Source organism: Thunnus maccoyii, chromosome 6 (assembly GCF_910596095.1).
Source record: "Thunnus maccoyii chromosome 6, fThuMac1.1, whole genome shotgun sequence".
In the NCBI taxonomy this organism is placed as follows: Eukaryota; Metazoa; Chordata; class Actinopteri; order Scombriformes; family Scombridae; genus Thunnus; species Thunnus maccoyii.
Genome location: NC_056538.1, coordinates 34,961,922 through 34,979,421, shown reverse-complemented (window position 1 = coordinate 34,979,421; position 17,500 = coordinate 34,961,922). Strand labels below are relative to the sequence as shown.

The window sequence follows — 17,500 nt, the reverse complement described above, 5'->3', positions numbered from 1 at the left end:
AATATTCTAATGTGTACTTTCAGACACAAAACTACACAAATTATTTTCTGCTAAATAATTGTCAAGAGTCCGTTAACATCTGCGTACAAATGTAAACATAATGAGTAGGCACTTAAAAACTAAACCAACGTAACACTTTTTTCAGTTTTTTCTTATAATTTGTACCAAATTGCACCACCCTCTCTGTAAAATATTATAAAAATTATCCATTAAAAACCTGCAAATTACTCAGAAAGTGTCCAGGGAAGGAGTATAAAATAACGGGACCTGTAAAATAAAAACATTGATGCTGCTGGTCCTGACTGAATCAATAATCATTAGTTAGCAGCAGTTTAGTCAAACTAACGTTAAGTCATGTGATCAGTGCATATAAGCCTGTAGAGGAGTGAGTTATAGTGTGTGTCAGCTGACCGCGTCCTTGCTGTGCTCAGGCCGGGAGTACGATAAGGACGGGAACCTGCGGCCGTGGTGGCAGAACTCGTCTGTGGAGGCGTTTCGTCAGAGGACAGAGTGCATGATGGAGCAGTACAGCCGCTACACCGTCAACACAGAACACGTCAACGGGAAGCAGACCCTCGGAGAAAACATCGCCGACAATGGAGGCCTGAAGGCCGCGTACCATGTGAGTGTGCCCTAAACCAGAACCAGAACAGAACTGAGACCTTGTGAAACCACATTGTACCTTTGTGTCTCATGACGTCTTCTTCTTCAGGCATATCGGTCGTGGGTCCAGAAGAACGGAGAGGAGAAGAGACTTCCTGCTGTCAACCTGACCAATGACCAGCTCTTCTTCGTGGGATTTGCTCAGGTACCTTCTGAGTCAAACGGCATCCCACAAGGATCCATACTGGGACCATTTCCTGTTCCTGTTGCTGATGTGGAGTCTGCTTTATGCTGACAAAACTGTGACATCAAATAACAATGTGGCTTTCAAGTCCAGTAGAGGCGAGGAGAGTAAATTAGAGGAGAGGTGAGGTGAGTAGAGTACTGTAGAGTAGAGTCAAGTAGAGTCAAGTAGACCAAATAAGTAGAGTCAAGTTGAGGCAAGGCAGGTGGAGTAGAATCAAGTTGAGGTGAGGTGAGTAGAGTACTGTAGATTAGAGTAGAGTGAAGTCCAGTTGAGTAGAAGCAGGGCAGTTTGAATAGTGTTGGCAGATCGTTCCGTGTTTAGCGGCTCCTGGTCGGAACGCCGCTCAGAGTGAAACATGAAGGTTTAAAGAGGTCACACAGCTGCCTGACGTCTTAATAAAATGCACCTCAAGGATCCAGCATCACTGCAGCCGTCTCATCTGTCTAAACAGCCGGCTCAGAACAGCTGGTTTGAGTGTAAATAAACTTAGATTTTGCTGTGATTTAATTGCAATAAACAGATCGAACGGATGCTGAAATAACTACATCATGATGTCAATTTGTAAAAAGCCTGAATTCTTTGTCAGGTCTGTCCGCACGATGACAAGCAAACAACTTTTAAAATGCTTGTTTTCTGAATGGAGGTCAGCTCCATACACACTCAAAATAACCTCATCTGAAGGCATAAATACAGCAGTGACGTTACTGTTTATACACAGATATCTACGTATAAACACACCGACGTTGAAGATGTTGATGATGGCAGCGGAGGTGGAGTGTGACCCAAGTGTTGGCTCCGGCTAGGCTGAGAGGCAAGATTGAAGATAAAATCACTTAATCCCAAAAGTTTAAAAACTGAACTCCTCCCGCGGGTAAACTGCTCCGGATCAGAGCAGAATCAGGTGTTTATTCCTCCAGAAGATGAGACAGCAGCAGCGACGCAGAACTCTCAGCAGCAGCTCTGTCCCCGGTCCAGCCCCGACATACATGTACATTTTTCACCCTTAGTTAAGCTTTGCTTAGTTTAGCTTAGTTTGGCCAGTCCCAGCCAGCACTTGTGAGAAAAACATGGTGGACCTCTGGAAGTTTAGTGGATAGAGACTCACCACGGAGTCTCAAGTGACATAAGAAGGAGCATCAAATCTAAATGGCTTGTTGAATCATAAGAGTACAGAGCAAACCAGCCCACACCAACCTGACTGGTCTAAATTTAAATACATACACACAAGCGCTGAAGAAGTGGGTTTTTCATAATGTGATGGAGATTTCTGAAAGTCAGATCTGATGGAGGATCGTGGTGTCAGTTTGTTGTTGGAGCAGCTGATAAAAAGTTCAACCTGGAACAAGTTTGTAGATTAGAACCTTTATTTTATATTTTAACATAGAGCTGCTGCTGCAGGATCTGCTGGATGAAGTGAAATCCTTTACAAACATCACAGTGTTTAACAGTGAGCTGCTTCACTTCAGGAGGTTCATCTACTTCCTCCTGCAACCAGGAGGCGTAGAATGCTTTCAAAAGGAACTAGTCAGCACTAAAAATGTCTGAACATCCTGAAGAAACTTTTTGTAAATTAAATTAGTGTCAGCATAAAAGGAAAGTTTATCATTGGAGATGGTTGTCAAATATTTGTACTACAGGAGAAGAACCACTGACTCCATCTGTCTGCTGGTAAACAGCAACATGTGTTTGACTTTGACTTTAAATAAAATGAAAACTCTGTTTTTCAGGTGTGGTGCTCAGTTCGAACACCAGAGAGCGCTCATGAAGGCCTGCTGACTGACCCCCACAGCCCCCCGCGCTACCGCGTCATCGGCACACTCGCCAACTCTCCGGACTTCAGCCGCCACTTCAACTGTCCTGCAGGGTCGCCCATGAACACCGGGAGGCGCTGCGAGGTCTGGTAGAAAGGCCCGATACGTCAGCGTCAGAGGGGTTAATTAGTCCGTCTGGTCATTAAGAGGTCGAGGGTGTTCATCAGGAAACACGCCCGTCATTTAACAAAACACATTTAGTTTAATTGACCGGTGAGTGTCTTAATTAACAGGTTATCCTTTAATTACCAGGTGAGGCTTGTTAGTGTCTTAATTAGGAGTCAGGTCTGATGATGGACAGGTGGAGGTTATTCAGTGGTTACTAGAAGCTTATTAAGAGGTTATTAGAAGGTGTTAATTAGGGCGGGTCAGGTGTAATATTCAGTTTCAATATAAATATGTTAATTAGAGACGATCAGACTGACTTCCTGTCTGGAAACTAGACGGACTCAGTGGACTTCACACAGAAACGTGATGGACTGATGAAGATGAAGCCACATGGAACGATGTTGCTGATCAGCATTTCTGTTTTATCAACCTTATTGATTATTATTAATGGTTTTTGTGTGCGTGTGTGTGTTGTCCATTGTATGAAAGAGCTGTAACTCTGTCTCTCTGATGACATCACTGTGATGACCTCATACGAAAGTGAACTGTTACATCATTATTCATGGCGGTGTGTGTGTGTGTGTGTGTGTGTGTGTGTGTGTGTGTGTGTGTGTGTGTGTGTGTTGGCCTCAGAGGGTCCAACTGTGGAGAGTGAGGTCACATCCTTTAGTCCCCAGAAGTGAGGTCATTTCCTGTCCCCCATCTTTACCAAGGTTGTATTTTTTAGGTAATTTAGCAGAGTATTTATTTTACACTGAACACACTACAATCTAGTTTTTTACCAGACAACATATTAACACTACAGTCTGGATCAGAGAGTTCAATAAAAAAAGAAGAAAATCAAATGCTAATGGAAGTGACACACCGGGCTTCTGGGGGTCATACTCTCTTCCCATTGGCTCACACACCTGATGTCCCCAGGTGTGAGGTCCACAGTTGGACTTGATTGGCCATCAGGCGTACAGTCCTGATCTTTCCTGTAGTGTCACCGTCACAACAAAACATTACAGTTAGCATTAGCTCAGGGCTAACGAGACCTGCTCTAGTCCTGATCCAGGACAGACCGTCATCATTCAGCGACTCAGCGTTTTATTTTCAGGAGCAAAGTTAGACATACAAACTCACCTGATGTAGGAAATCTTCTCAGAGAGTCTGACAGAAGAAGGTCTCCGCCATTAAAGACAATACAAACATGACGTGTTTCTCAGTCTGAGCTCTTGTCTGTTCTCGTGTTCTTATGAAACATCATCAGTTCAGTTTAAAGTCTGAACAAGAACTCTGATGTCCCTGTTCTCAGTGTAATGTTCTGCTTCTTCCTGTTCTCAAAGTTCAAACTGTTTTATTAAAATGACCTTCTGTAAACTGGCAGATCTTCTTCCTCTCTGACTGCACTGTTGTTCAGCTGCTCAGCGTCGCCCCCGCTGGTCAGACGTCTGTACTGACTCTAATGGGAGAGACCTTTCTCGGTCTGATGAATCAGTTTAGTATCAGATACCTAACGATAACTAATTATTGTCTGATGTCTGTGACGCATGATCCTTAACAAACAACAAACCCCAGATCCCTTCATTTATCCATCAATCAGAAAAACTCCTCAAAAAGGGAAATTTCCCCTTAATTTATTAAGTTTAAATGATTTTAGTTTAAATTAGGGCTCTAAAAAATGCATCTTCACATTCATATTTTAATACATCATGGGGTTTTTAATTGAATATCTGTATGGATTAAGGGATTATTAAGGGGTAGAAAGATATTAAAATGTATAAATTACTATTATAGGTAAGTTTTAATTTGTCCTGTGAAAGGATCTTAATTTTTCAGTTAAACTACAAATGAAACGTTCATTAACCCAAATTTGAGGTTAATTAATGTAAGACATTATATTAAGGGTTTTTTAAAAGGATTATCTCCATGAGGTTCAAAAAAATTAAATCACCGCATTAAAGCATCACATTTCACCTTCACTGAAAACATAAGGTCCTTTTATAGTTTGGAGGGTTTTTACATCATTTGTTGACATTTAAAGAAGTTTTACCCCTTAAAAAACTCAAACCTTCAGATAAAAATACATTATCTATATGATTATTATAATAATGTAATAATATTAAATCACTAATGATTGATAAATTAATGGATGTCACTTTAAACCACTTTACATATGAATTATGTTTTATCTTCTCAGCTTTATAAACAGCACAGTAACAACGGCGCAGGGTGTAGTCGGGGGGGTTGACAATACTTCAAGTCAATAAGCAATATTGCAAACCAATTTAAATCAACTGGAAACGTCGTCCACAATGTGTCTGAAGAGATGAGACGCAGCACTTTTATCCTCTCTGTAACAGTAACACTAACCACCATGCTAGTGTTGTCATGGTAACCAAAACACACCTGATTTCAGAGCAAAAAACAAGCAACTTAAAAATCAGACCCATCAGCTGCTTGTTGTGTTCGTTCGACAAGAAGACAGAACAAAGACATTTATTTTGACACGGTTCTTTTCTCAGACGTCTTTAAAATATTTAAAATATACAAATTACATAATATATAGTTTATATGTATATAAAATATATAAAATATATATGTGCACTAAATGAGCGTGGGGCGTCGATGGTTGTTAATGATTATATTAAATACATGAAGTTCATAAGGTTTTAATAACATTTCAGTTAAAAAAACAGACATGTTTCCTCTGAGGATTACCCACAATCCTCCACTGTCACAGTGCAGCTGCCTGATTCTGACAGCAGGTGGAGCTGCTGTACTGTTCACCTGTGTGTGTGTGTGCGCGCGTGTGTGTGTGTGTGTGTGTGTGTGTGTGTGCACGCTGGTCCAATCAGAGAGCAGCGTTACAGACATCAGTGATGTCAGAGTGAGAGGAAGTTTTTATCAGACTGAATATGAAACATTTAACATCCCATAATATACACCTGTCATCTACTTCACTTCAAATAACAGTCGTGCATTCGAAATGTGTCTCCAGTCAAACTACACAAGTTAAACTGTGATTCTACTGATCAATAAATGTATCTATTGATCTTTATTATTGTATTTACAATAAATATGTTGTAAACTGTGGACATGATGTCTATCTTTCCAGTGATCTGATTGGTCAGTGGTCGGGTCTCAAGTTAACCAGCCGTTGGTTACCATAGTGGTATATCTGGTTACCATGGTGATATATGTGGATGCCACGGTGATATATGTGGATGCCATGGTGATATATGTGGTTGCCATGGTGATATATCTGGATGCCATGGTGATATATCCGGATGCCATGATGATATATCTGGTTACCATGGTGATATATCCGGATGCCATGGTGATATATGTGGATGCCATGGTGATATATCTGGTTACCATGGTGATATATGTGGATGCCATGGTGATATTTAAATAAATTAAAGAGTTCGGTCTAGACCTGTTCTATGTGAAAAGTGCCCTGAGATGACTTTTTGTTGTGATTTGGCGCTATATATATATATATATATATATATATATATATATATATATATATATATATATATATATAAATTGATTGATTGATTGATATATCTGGTTACCATGGTGATGTATCTGGTTACCGTGGTGATGACAGCCTGTTAAAGGTAATCAGATGATATTATAATGATATGATAATATTAGTGGGTTCACATTAACTGTAACACATCACAGCTGCTGAGATTCATTAATGGAAGATTCATTAAGAATTGTCTTTCAATGATGTGTAAAAAAAAACAAAAACAAAGATAAGAAGATCAAATCTATACTTTTTTTAAATTATTATTTTCAAATGGTTTTGTTCCTTTTTAAGGTCCCAGCAGGTTCCCGTCCACAGCTCGCTGGCTGACTTCACCTGACTGTGTTCAAGAAAACAACTTCAGTAAAAACTCTGTTTTCAGTTCCAGAAAGAGAGCTAACTTAAACTCTGGTCAGTTACCATGGCAACTTAAACTCTGGTCAGTTACCATGGTAACTTAAACTCTGGTCAGTTACCATGGTAACTTAAACTCTGGTCAGTTACCATGGTAACTTAAACTCTGGTCAGTTACCATGGTAACTTAAACTCTGGGTCAGTTACCATGGCAACTTGAAGCTTCAGACATGTAGGATCAATGAATAATGATCTCTATCAGTCATGGTGTGATTGGTCCACTGATGGATCATCGTTCCTATAATATTGTAGATTATATGTTAATATTTCTGAGTGAGCAGCATCACTGAATGATGTTGAGCTGAGATACAAACAGACGTCTGAACATTTAAAATCTGCTGTATTTTAAACTCGATGCAGATCATCAAACACATTATTATTGATCAGACTGTGAGCTACAGTCACGTCTCTGTGTCTTTGATCTATTTATGTTTTAAATCTTTTACTATATTTTTCATCTTCAGTTGCTGCTTCCTGTGTTTTGCTCGTCAGATTAAAGCTGAACTATTTAAAATGTAGCTGCAGCCTGATACACAGTCAGATTCCACTTTATCATCATTAAGGAAATATGACTCTGATAAATGATGAATTAATGGACGACACTGAATAAAACTTTATTGACACTTTTCCCGCTCTGCCTCAGACTCTATTTGTTAAAGATAAATGTGCATCGTCTGCATACACATGCATTAATGTCTCTATGTCCACTGGAGTAAAATGGAGGCTCTGCCTTTTATTTACCTGTTGTCATGGTGACTCCTAGAATCAGAGTTGATTGAACAAACTAATCGGCTGTTCTGGAATGCTGACACCCCTGACCTAATCCAACAGGAAGTCTGCAATTAGCCTTTCAAAATAAGACTTTGCCCCAATTTTGGCACCTGAACAAACACCATCTCCTCTGAGGGCGTTAATGGTTTAGACTTCAAGCTTTAAAAAAAAAAGTTGTTAAAAACTTAATAACATGTAATCTCTCAAACAGTTTGGATTTTATAAGCCCTGAAAGTTGCAGTGCCACATCACACCTTATAATGTAAACCAGTGGGGAGACAATCTATGGGCATGAACTTTGTGTCAAACAGAGGCTTCTGACGTCTAAACTATAAGTCTGACCACTTTCAAACCTGTATCAATGGATTTGCCACGAAATTTCCTACTAAAATATGATTTTTAATGTTAGATTTGGCCAAAGTCATGGGATTTATGAGGATATTTCACAAGAAGCGTTCTCTAAAATCCTCCTCTCCAACTGCTCCTGGTGATGTCACTCCCTCAGTGCTGTGAAACATTCCGCAATACACACTCATTATAAAATCACAGGAGGAGCAAGAAAAGACTTTAAAACTCACACTCTAATATCTCAAAAAGAGTAAAAGATAGAAAACATATGTAAATTCACGATTTGTAGGTCAAAGTCTCGTGACTCATTTAAAGTTCAAATGAAGTTTGTATCTAAAACCATATGGAAGCAGTAAATGTTCAAAAAGGTGTGGGTTTGCTCACACTCTCCATTCAAATATATGAGTATTTTTCTGTATTCAGCTGCAGTTACTTATTGTCTCTACACACCTGACAATACACATGCCAATCAAACTTTCAAAATAAAAGCACATTGCACTTGTAAGAAATATCCCTCATTTTTAAAAAGCAAAATGATCTGATCCCGACGGGCCAGAGTCGAGGTCCCGACCAACGCTGCTTGATAATAATAATTGTTATTATTGTTTCCTTTTCCGTCGTCACTTCCATATTGCTGTGGATTGTGGGTGATTTTCTAAGTTAATGCTTGAGGCCTCTTGTGGACTTGATGATTGGGGGGTTTGGACAGACCATCCAGTTACAATCTGGAGCCGACAACATGGTGAAAACAGCAATGATCCTAATCAGATGTTTTATACTCTGAGTATGAATTGTTACTCTCTGGCAAACGTTACAGAGCCAATAATGCAGAACCAACCGTCTCAGCCCTCATAACCCTGCTGAACAACAAACCGCTGTGACTTTTTAATCTTAATCCATTGTTGTAGTTTTATGGACTAGGATGTATTCAACTTCAACTTCAGCCTCAGTTTATTTAAAGTGCACATCACCAAAAAAGTCTTGTTTTAAAATAAACATGACTTTACTTGTAAAAGTACACACACACAGATAATAATGGGCTTTAAAAGATAGAAATCATATAACTGTATTGTATTCCCAGTGCAATACTGACTGATAGTGAGTGCAGTACTACGCAACTTGTTTTTTTTGACCTGGTATCTAATTTGTGGATTTAAATAAGCTCGGCCACAAGGATAAACTCCATGTACCAGGTGCAGTGGTGGAAAGTAACTAAGTACATTTACTCAAGTACTGTACTTCAGTACAATTCTTAGGTACTTATACTTTACTTGAGTATTTCCACTTAGTTTTACTTTGTACTTCAATATTTCAGCAAAAATCAAAGATTAGAGAAAAAGTCCAAAAACTGAAAAAAGATTTGTGTATCAGAACTTTGTTTTTTCTTCTTTCCTCTCCCATTAATCATCTCACCACCCCTCAGATTTATCTGCTGACCCTTTGGAGGGGCCCGACCCCTAGGTTGGGAACCACTGGACTAAACTAGCTAACTGTATATAAAGTAGTGTAAACTAGCTCCACCTCCAGCAGCTACAACAGTAACATGCTGCTCTAACACTGATGCTTCACTATTAATAATCTAATGATGTCATATATAATAATATATCAGTCAGAGGGACCAAACCACTACTTTTACTGCAATACTTTAACTACATCAAGCTCATAATACTTATGTACTTTTACTGCAATACTTTAACTACATCAAGCTCATAATACTTATGTACTTTTACTGCAATACTTTAACTACATCAAGCTCATAATACTTATGTACTTTTACTGTTGGACTTTTACTTGTAACGGAGTATTTGTACTTTGCTTTATTGGTACTTTTACTGCAGTAAAGGATCTGAGTACTTCTCCCACCACTGACCAAGTGTACAACAGTGTCTTGTGTATGTATCTGCACATATGGAGATTATGTACCTGACTGTGTATTTTTCTACATGCAGCTGTATGCACACAGACAAACTTCCCCTCAGGGACAATAAAGTCTTATCTTAGAAACAGGCTCAGCTGCAGGTAAATCATCCGTATATTTGTGTTAATTATTGCACACTGAAAGGTTTATAAAGTCTTTATCAGCAGCTGGAGCTCTTTGTCTACTGATAATAATAATAATACAGTTTATTTGTACATTTCTTACGTACAAAGTGCTTCATATCAGACAGACTCTACAAGTGAAGTCCTATAAAATGTTTCTGAGGAAGTGTCACCTGACAGGAACGAGACGTAGGGGGGGCGTTTGTTTTTAGCACAGTGGAGACACTGAGGCGGGGGTGGGGCTAACAGGTAGGCGGGGCTTACAGCAGTCAGTCTGTAGCTGGAGCCTGAACACACACGGAGAGACAGACAGCTGCTCACCTCTGAGCTGGACACTCACCTGAAGACTCACCTGAGGGTTGGACAGCCTGAGTCCTGCAGCAGGAACAAGTTCAACAACATGAGCATGTGCAGGACAGAAGACTGATCGACAAATCACTGACTGACAGGTAGATCATATCAATCTATTGATTATTCAATAATGAAACACAAACGTTCAGTTTGAAATCTTTATTTTAAAGGTTTGACCATTTATTGATGATGACATCATTAAATATTGCTATTACGTTCTATTGGTGGTCAATTATTTATATATGAGCATGATCAGTGTATAATACGTGATCTTTTAGTGACTACACAGCTGAAAAATGTTTGACTTTCTAAGTTTTAAATTACATTTCAATTGATAAATGATCATTTAATTTGGATCTTTGTCAGTTTTTAGTCATTAACTCTTCAACAGCAGCTGATGAAGTTGTATAAATCTAAAACTACACTTTCATAAAACTTTCTGTTTCCTTTATAATTTGCCCGGAGTGACTCGATTCCTCTGACGAGATGATTTGTTGTGTTTGTTCTGAACTGAAGTGAGTTTAAGTTTCATCTTTAGTTTCTAAACAAAGTAAAGTCTGAATCAGAGTGTCATCGTGTTTCAAATGTTTAAAAACATCAACAGTGAACATTTTTCTGATATGTTTAATCTGAACACTTAAAGGACGAGTTCCCAGTGTTCCCAGTGTTCCCAGTGTGTTAAACCAGCAGCCAGGTGTCTGTAATCATTCCTCCTGTTCATACTGGATATTAAAAGATCCTTTAAAAGTGCTTTTAATGGAAGTGATGGAGGATAAAATCCACAGTGTGTCCACACAGTCATTTAAAGTCTGTGTGAAGCTTCTATTCAGCTTCATCAGTCTGAGTTAGTCATATCAAGTGGATATCTGACACATTTACAGTCTTTTTAGCATCAAATTCCCTCTTTGTGTTTCCTCGGACAGTGTTTCCCTGTTGAGCTGCAGGTGGAAGTATAGTAACAAAAAGAGGGACTTTGGCACTAAAAAGACTGTAACGTTGAAAGATATCTACTGGATTTGACTCATTTGGACGCTGAAGCTTCATATTAGCTTCAGACTGTGGATTTTGTCCTCCATCACTTCCATTGTAAGGTCATTATGAAGGGATACATGTATACATATATATATATATACAGTATCTATCTCTGTGTCCATGTACAGTACAGGAGGAGGAGGAGGAGCTGAGGGAAGATGAAGAGGAGAGGGGAGCAGAGGGAGGACAGTGCCACACTCATTGCCATGGAAACCAAGCCTGAGAATAACTATGGCAGCATTAACATGGTAACCGTTGTCTGTGTGCTCTGATCAATGAGACACTGATTGATTATTGGAAAGATATAAAAGAACATACGGACATTTATCAGACTAGAAAAGATTAAAACACTCTGAAGTTAGTAAAGTAAACTTTATACAGAGTTGACTAAACATTTAATAAACATTCCTGTTATCAGTTTCAATAACACACGGAGTTCCTCATGGAGGCGTTTTGGTGCCTCTGATGTTTTCATTAAACTTTCTATGGAGTTCAATGAACATTTAAACATTTAGACATTTTGTCTAATATTAATAATTAGTAAATCTTATTGTTTGTCAGTAACACGTTGAGTTCCTCAGAGAGAACATAACAAAAACTAAACAAAACCAGTGCAAGTAGCACAAGAGCAGCCAGTTTGACCAGTAAAACTATCGTCTGCATGTTTGTTAAAACTTCAGTACACAAGACTAAACTTAAACAATAAGATACATAAAGTACAAATAAAGCAAATGTTTAGTCCATCATCTTTGATGTATTGTTAAAATAAAATAAAATGTACTATTATTAATTCATAAGTCAAAAGAAAACTTAACACAAAACAAACATTTAAGGTGTCGGAGCTGCAGATGTGTGAGAGAAGATGCTGCATCTGTTCACAGGAAGTGTTTGTTTTTAAATCAATGAAACTACATGTGTGTAGCTCACAGACCTGAACACAGTTTAATAATGAAACGTGTTGTCAGTGAATATTTTTCTTAATTACATTTCACTATTATGTGGACAGAAAACATAATTCAGATGGTTTCATGTTCTCTGCTAAATGTTTTTGCTGTTGCAGTTTAGAAGAACAGAAACATAATTTCTTGCTTTAAAAGAGAAAGTTCAGATTAAAAACTGAATATTTGTTGCGATTGAGTCATGTGGGATAAATCAAACTTCATATAATCAACGAACAGGCGTCAGTCAGACTGAACTAAAACTTTTATTGGAACGCGTCACGTTCACCTGGATTTGATTAATTTCAGGAGATGATGTCGTTGTTACGCTGCGTGGTGGCGTACTGCAGGTTTCAGTCCGAGTTTAACTTTCAGAATGATCAATACAGACCTGGGACCTGTTTAGCCTAGCTTAGCACAAAGACTGGAAGTGGAGGGAAACTGGGTGTTTTTGTTTTCATGTGGCTGCAGCAGGAAACAGGAAGTGAGTGTTGAGGCGGGACAGAGTTTAACTATGAGTGGCTGATGAGTGACGGATCGTTAGAGGACAGAAGACGTTTGTTCTGTTCTTCCTCTCATCACCAGTATTTGTCTTCAGTCTCATTAAGAACAATGGACTCATTAAACAGCAGGAAGTGTCTCGTCTACAGTGATGACGTCATCATGACGTCATCATAAAAACACAGATTGACAACAGGCTGCAGTTATTACTTCAGTTCATTTTATTTTTATTTAATGTTTATCTGTATAGGGACACGTATATAGCATGTCTGCCCTGGATGGGCTTTTAAAATACATAAGATAAAGATATAAGATATGATATATAATATATAGAGATATAAGATGAAGATAAATAAAAATACATATGAAACTGCACAAGACTCAACAATACATACGAACACATTACAGCACCAAACTCAACAACAAAGTACATACGAAGCAGCACAAACAACAAACACCAGTTCAACTCAGTTTATTTCAGTTCAAAGCGTTTTATTGGCATCAAGGTTTAAAGAAAAATGTTGCCAAAGCATCAGAATACAGTTTGTCCAAATATTAGGATGGTACACAATAACAGTAATATGAACATTAACACAACATTAAGTCTGATATATATTAATTATATATAAAGTATCTCCTGAGAGTATTTTTAATGTTGAGAGCTGATTAAACTCTATGAAATCTATAGAGAGTTTTGTGGGTAAAGAGTTCCACAACCAGTAAAACAAAAAGCCATCTGTCCCAGTGAAGATGTGCTAAAGGGCTCCTTACACTTCCAAACCCTGAGGTACCACCAGGTTACTGAGAACCTGAGGAGCTTGTTATTTAGGCTGTTATAGATGAGTTTAAGGTTAGCAAATATCATAAAATCATAAAAACTTATCATAATTAGTTATTAATTTAACTATTTTCTTAAGAACATGACGATGCTGTGATCTTAAATACTTAATTTTAATAGTCCATCAATCTTTTTGCAGCATGATGTGGTTTCTAATGAGTCTAAATGTGTCTAAGTTTGCTTTTGCTATCTTGTTCACCATTTTAACACAATTCTAAAATTTTAACATCAGGCCGAAGTGTTTCACCTGGAAACCTGCTGCTAGATTTAATTCTGGTAAGTCGTTTATAGATAGACTGAAGAGAAGTGGGCCAAGGACAGAACCCTGTGGGATTCCTGTCTTACTCTTTATAAATGGTAATCTCTCATTATTAATGACACACTGTTCATCAGTTTATAAATGTTAATATGATGGTTCAATGTCTCAAATGTCTGTTTGTCTCTCAAGCAAAATAAAAACCCTTCAGTCACACATGAAACATCTCAGAAATATAAAATATGAGAGTATAAACATAGATAGACATCTGTCGCTCTGTAATAATCTCACCTTCCCGTCTTAAATATAAGATGGACGATGAGACAACAGATTCTGATGTTATTCTGGGAGGACAGACTCCTTTAGAAACCTCCAGGTGTTCTTTACTATAGATATAAAAACATAGAACCACATTCACTAGTGATGTGTCTGCGTGGTTGCCATGTTGGGGTGGTCAACTACAAGCATGTACTAACAGAAGAAACATACAAAACAAGCATCTGTTGCTCACATGTTGTGGCAAAGGGAACTGTTTGACTATTTTATGTTTATGACTATGCACTGTGTATTGGAACACTGGCCTCAAAAACTACACGCACATTGAACATATCAGTGTCTGAAGTGAATAATCCCACCAATATGACTCCATTTGGAGTTACATAAGGACATTTTCATGTCTTTCAAAGGTTGAGATGAGATATTAGCACAGATGCATAGCTGCAACATACAGCAGTGAGGTGTCTCTGTCTTTATATCTGTGTTCTTTACTGTCACCTGATTGTTCAACAGGACATACGTGAGATGATTCAGCTGTTGATTTGTGATTATGTGAAACACAGTCGCTCTGACAAGTGAACTTGCGGGTAAAATGTTTGGTTATTTTGTACTGAGTCACTCTGATGTTATTTCCCAGGATGCACCTGTTCAGCCTCAGGACAGGAATGTGTTCAGTGACGGATCGACTCGCGTTGGTGAGTAAAATAAACGCTCTGCTGAGTCAATATTAGCCGAGAGGGTGAGAAGACGCTTCCTGAGCAAACAGACCTCTGTCCTGTGACACACCTGAGCAGGTTCAACAGGTGCAGAGACCTGATCTGACACATTATTACTGATCATTTTATTCTTTATTGATTAGTTTGACAGTTAAGAATCAGGAAACAAAGTTGTCATGGTAACTAACTTTATTTCTTCAGGTAATAGTTAAGAAGAAAAAACCATCACCATAAAACATCAGGTGATAAAGTGAGCACATCATATCTGTGACACTCTGACCTCTGCGTTCCTATTGGACAGATTTTGTGCTGGTGTGGGAGGAGCCTCACAGCCCTCAGAAGGAGGAGAGCACGGGTGTTAGCCCCACCCACAGGAAGTGGAGGGAGGAGTTTCTGAGCAGACTGAGACGCTCCGGACTCCTGCAGGAGCAGGTGAGCAAAACAGTTTGTCGTCTGTTTATCATTCATTCTGCAGCAGGAACACGTTTATCTCATGACGGCAATCAATTCATTTATTGATCAGAATTAGCATGCAGGATTGATTTAGACTTTGTAGATCTCATGTGACTCACACTCCCCGAGGCAATCATCATCGCCAATAAAGCTCCATAAATCCACTTAGAAACAAGAGAAAACAGAGGCTGCAGGACCTGCCTGAGGATCAGGTATCACAGTAATCCAGTGATAGTTGTCTGTACGTCCATGTTACACTGCAGACAGGAGCTGCTAACTGCTGATTCAAATGACTTTGGCTTTTAATGGAGAAAAGTCGTAATATTTGTGTCCATTAATATGCTAAGCTTGGCTAATACTGAGAAGAAAAGTTGTAATACTTTGAGAAAAAAGTTTGAATATTTTGAGGATAAAGGCAGAATTGGGTCGGGTCATTCCTGTAGCCCAGGGCTGTAGGGGCACTTTGATGACACCACCACCCGTTTCATCCTGATCTGCCACCAGTCTCTACCACTGCTTTCCCCATCCGTCTCTTTCTGTATGTCATTGATTCTCCCCTCGGCCTTCCTGCACCTTTTCATCAATCAACTGCGCTGTGCATGATAGGATTTGCTGGACCAATTTTTTCTTGTTATGTGTCCAAACCATTGTAACTTTTGATGTCTAGCAGTTTCAATCAGCGGTTCGTGAGCCCCTGCCAGATTTCATATCACCTGTTCCACTGAGTAGTTTGTGCGATGCATTTTCCATGTCACCCCTAGAATCCTCCTGTAGCAACGCATCTCAAAGGCTTTATTCTCTTTTCGATGTACAGATGTGGCTGAAATTATTGGTACCATTCGCCCTGAACAGTGTTGAAATGAAAAGATCCCTCTGTCTTTCTGTCCCTCTGTCCTGCAGAGGGAGGTTGTCCAGCCGAGGAAGAGGATCTGTTTTGTCCTCCTCAATGCTCCGTGGAGCGTCCTCTGTTACTACGCTGAGGAGATCAGCCTGAGAGTCCCACTGCAGGTACAGATCTGAGACAGCAGAGGACATCAAGGTGTCCTCAGTCTGTCCTCAAAGTGCTCTCTGTGTGTCCTCTGTGTTCTCAGTCTTTCCTCAGTCTGTCCTCAGAGTGTCCTCAGTCTGTCTTCAGTCTGTCCTCAGAGTGTCCTCAGTCTTTCCTCAGTCTGCCCTCAGAGTGTCTTCAGTCTGTCCTCAGAGTGTCTTCAGAGTGTCCTCAGTCTGTCCTCAAAGTGCTCTCTGTGTGTCCTCTGTGTTCTCAGTCTTTCTTCAGAGTGTCCTCAGAGTGTCCTCAATCTGTCTTCAGTCTGTCCTCAGAGTGTCCTCAGTGTGTCCTCAATCTGTCTTCAGTCTGTCCTCAGTGTCCTCAGTCTTTCTTCACTCTGTCCTCAGAGTGTCCTCAGTCTTTCCTCAGTCTGCCCTCAGAGTGTCTTCAGTCTGTCCTCAAAGTGCTCTCTGTGTGTCCTCTGTGTTCTCAGTCTTTCTTCAGAGTGTCCTCAATGTGTCCTCAGTCTGTCTTCAGTCTGTCTTCAGTCTGTCTTCAGAGTGTCCTCAGTCTTTCTTCAGTCTGTCCTCAGAGTGTCCTCAGTCTTTCCTCAGTCTGTCCTCAGAGTGTCCTCAGTCTATCCGCTTTGTCCTGCAGGTTGTCAACGCTCCAAACCCTAACTGGTCTGAGCAGGTGCTGCAGCAGCTGTCCCTCCCCAACCCTCTGATACAGGATGTCCCCAACCCTCCACCTGACTACTACACCTGTCAGTTCAGGACCAACAAGCTGCAGAGGTCAAAACACACCTGTCCTCCTCATCCTTGTCTGTCTGTCTGATGTGTCTTTACTGTTAAAGATGTCCTCCTTTATGTTCAGCTGAAAACGTTTGTTGGTGGCTGTTTGACATCTGAAAAAACTAAAATACTAAATGTTTGAATACAGAGATATGTGATTAGTTTGTTTCCAGGTGTTTCATTAGTTTTGTGTTTGTATCTTTGCAGGTTCCTGGGCAGCGAAGACACAGAGAAGTTCTTCAAGACAACCCAGAGACACCAGGTGGTGAGTTGAGATGAACCCTTCAACACTCAGCTGGTCTTTATGTTTCTTTAATCAACTTTCATTCTATAAAAATCTTCCTCCTCTCTGTCTGACAATACATATTCACTGTTGATCATCTGGTTGCAAATCTTTACCCAAAGTTCAGCCTGACAGATTCAGGATCTGCAGGAAATTTAAAAATAAAATTCAAAATAATATTTAGCCGCACAGCTACTGAATGATTTAACTCT

General features: G+C 39.4%; 2 protein-coding genes across 3 annotated transcripts in view; both read left to right on the top strand.

Annotated features, from left to right (window-relative positions):
- The window catches only part of ece2b (endothelin converting enzyme 2b), a 61,668-nt gene extending 55,718 nt beyond the window's left edge, over nt 1-5,950 (top strand). For both annotated transcript variants that reach the window (XM_042413814.1, XM_042413813.1), the window contains 3 exons: nt 432-622; nt 713-808; nt 2,578-5,950. In XM_042413814.1, coding sequence (XP_042269748.1) covers nt 432-622; nt 713-808; nt 2,578-2,754 — 464 coding nt within the window. In that variant the 3' untranslated portion in view covers nt 2,755-5,950. The remainder of the gene's footprint in view (nt 1-431; nt 623-712; nt 809-2,577) is intronic.
- Nucleotides 5,951-14,639: 8,689 nt separating this feature from the next.
- ano7 (anoctamin 7) overlaps nt 14,640-17,500 on the top strand; it is a 23,302-nt gene continuing 20,441 nt past the window's right edge. The window contains exons 1-5 of the mRNA XM_042413192.1: nt 14,640-14,749; nt 15,072-15,202; nt 16,124-16,231; nt 16,869-17,005; nt 17,213-17,270. Coding sequence (XP_042269126.1) covers nt 14,647-14,749; nt 15,072-15,202; nt 16,124-16,231; nt 16,869-17,005; nt 17,213-17,270 — 537 coding nt within the window. The 5' untranslated portion in view covers nt 14,640-14,646. The remainder of the gene's footprint in view (nt 14,750-15,071; nt 15,203-16,123; nt 16,232-16,868; nt 17,006-17,212; nt 17,271-17,500) is intronic.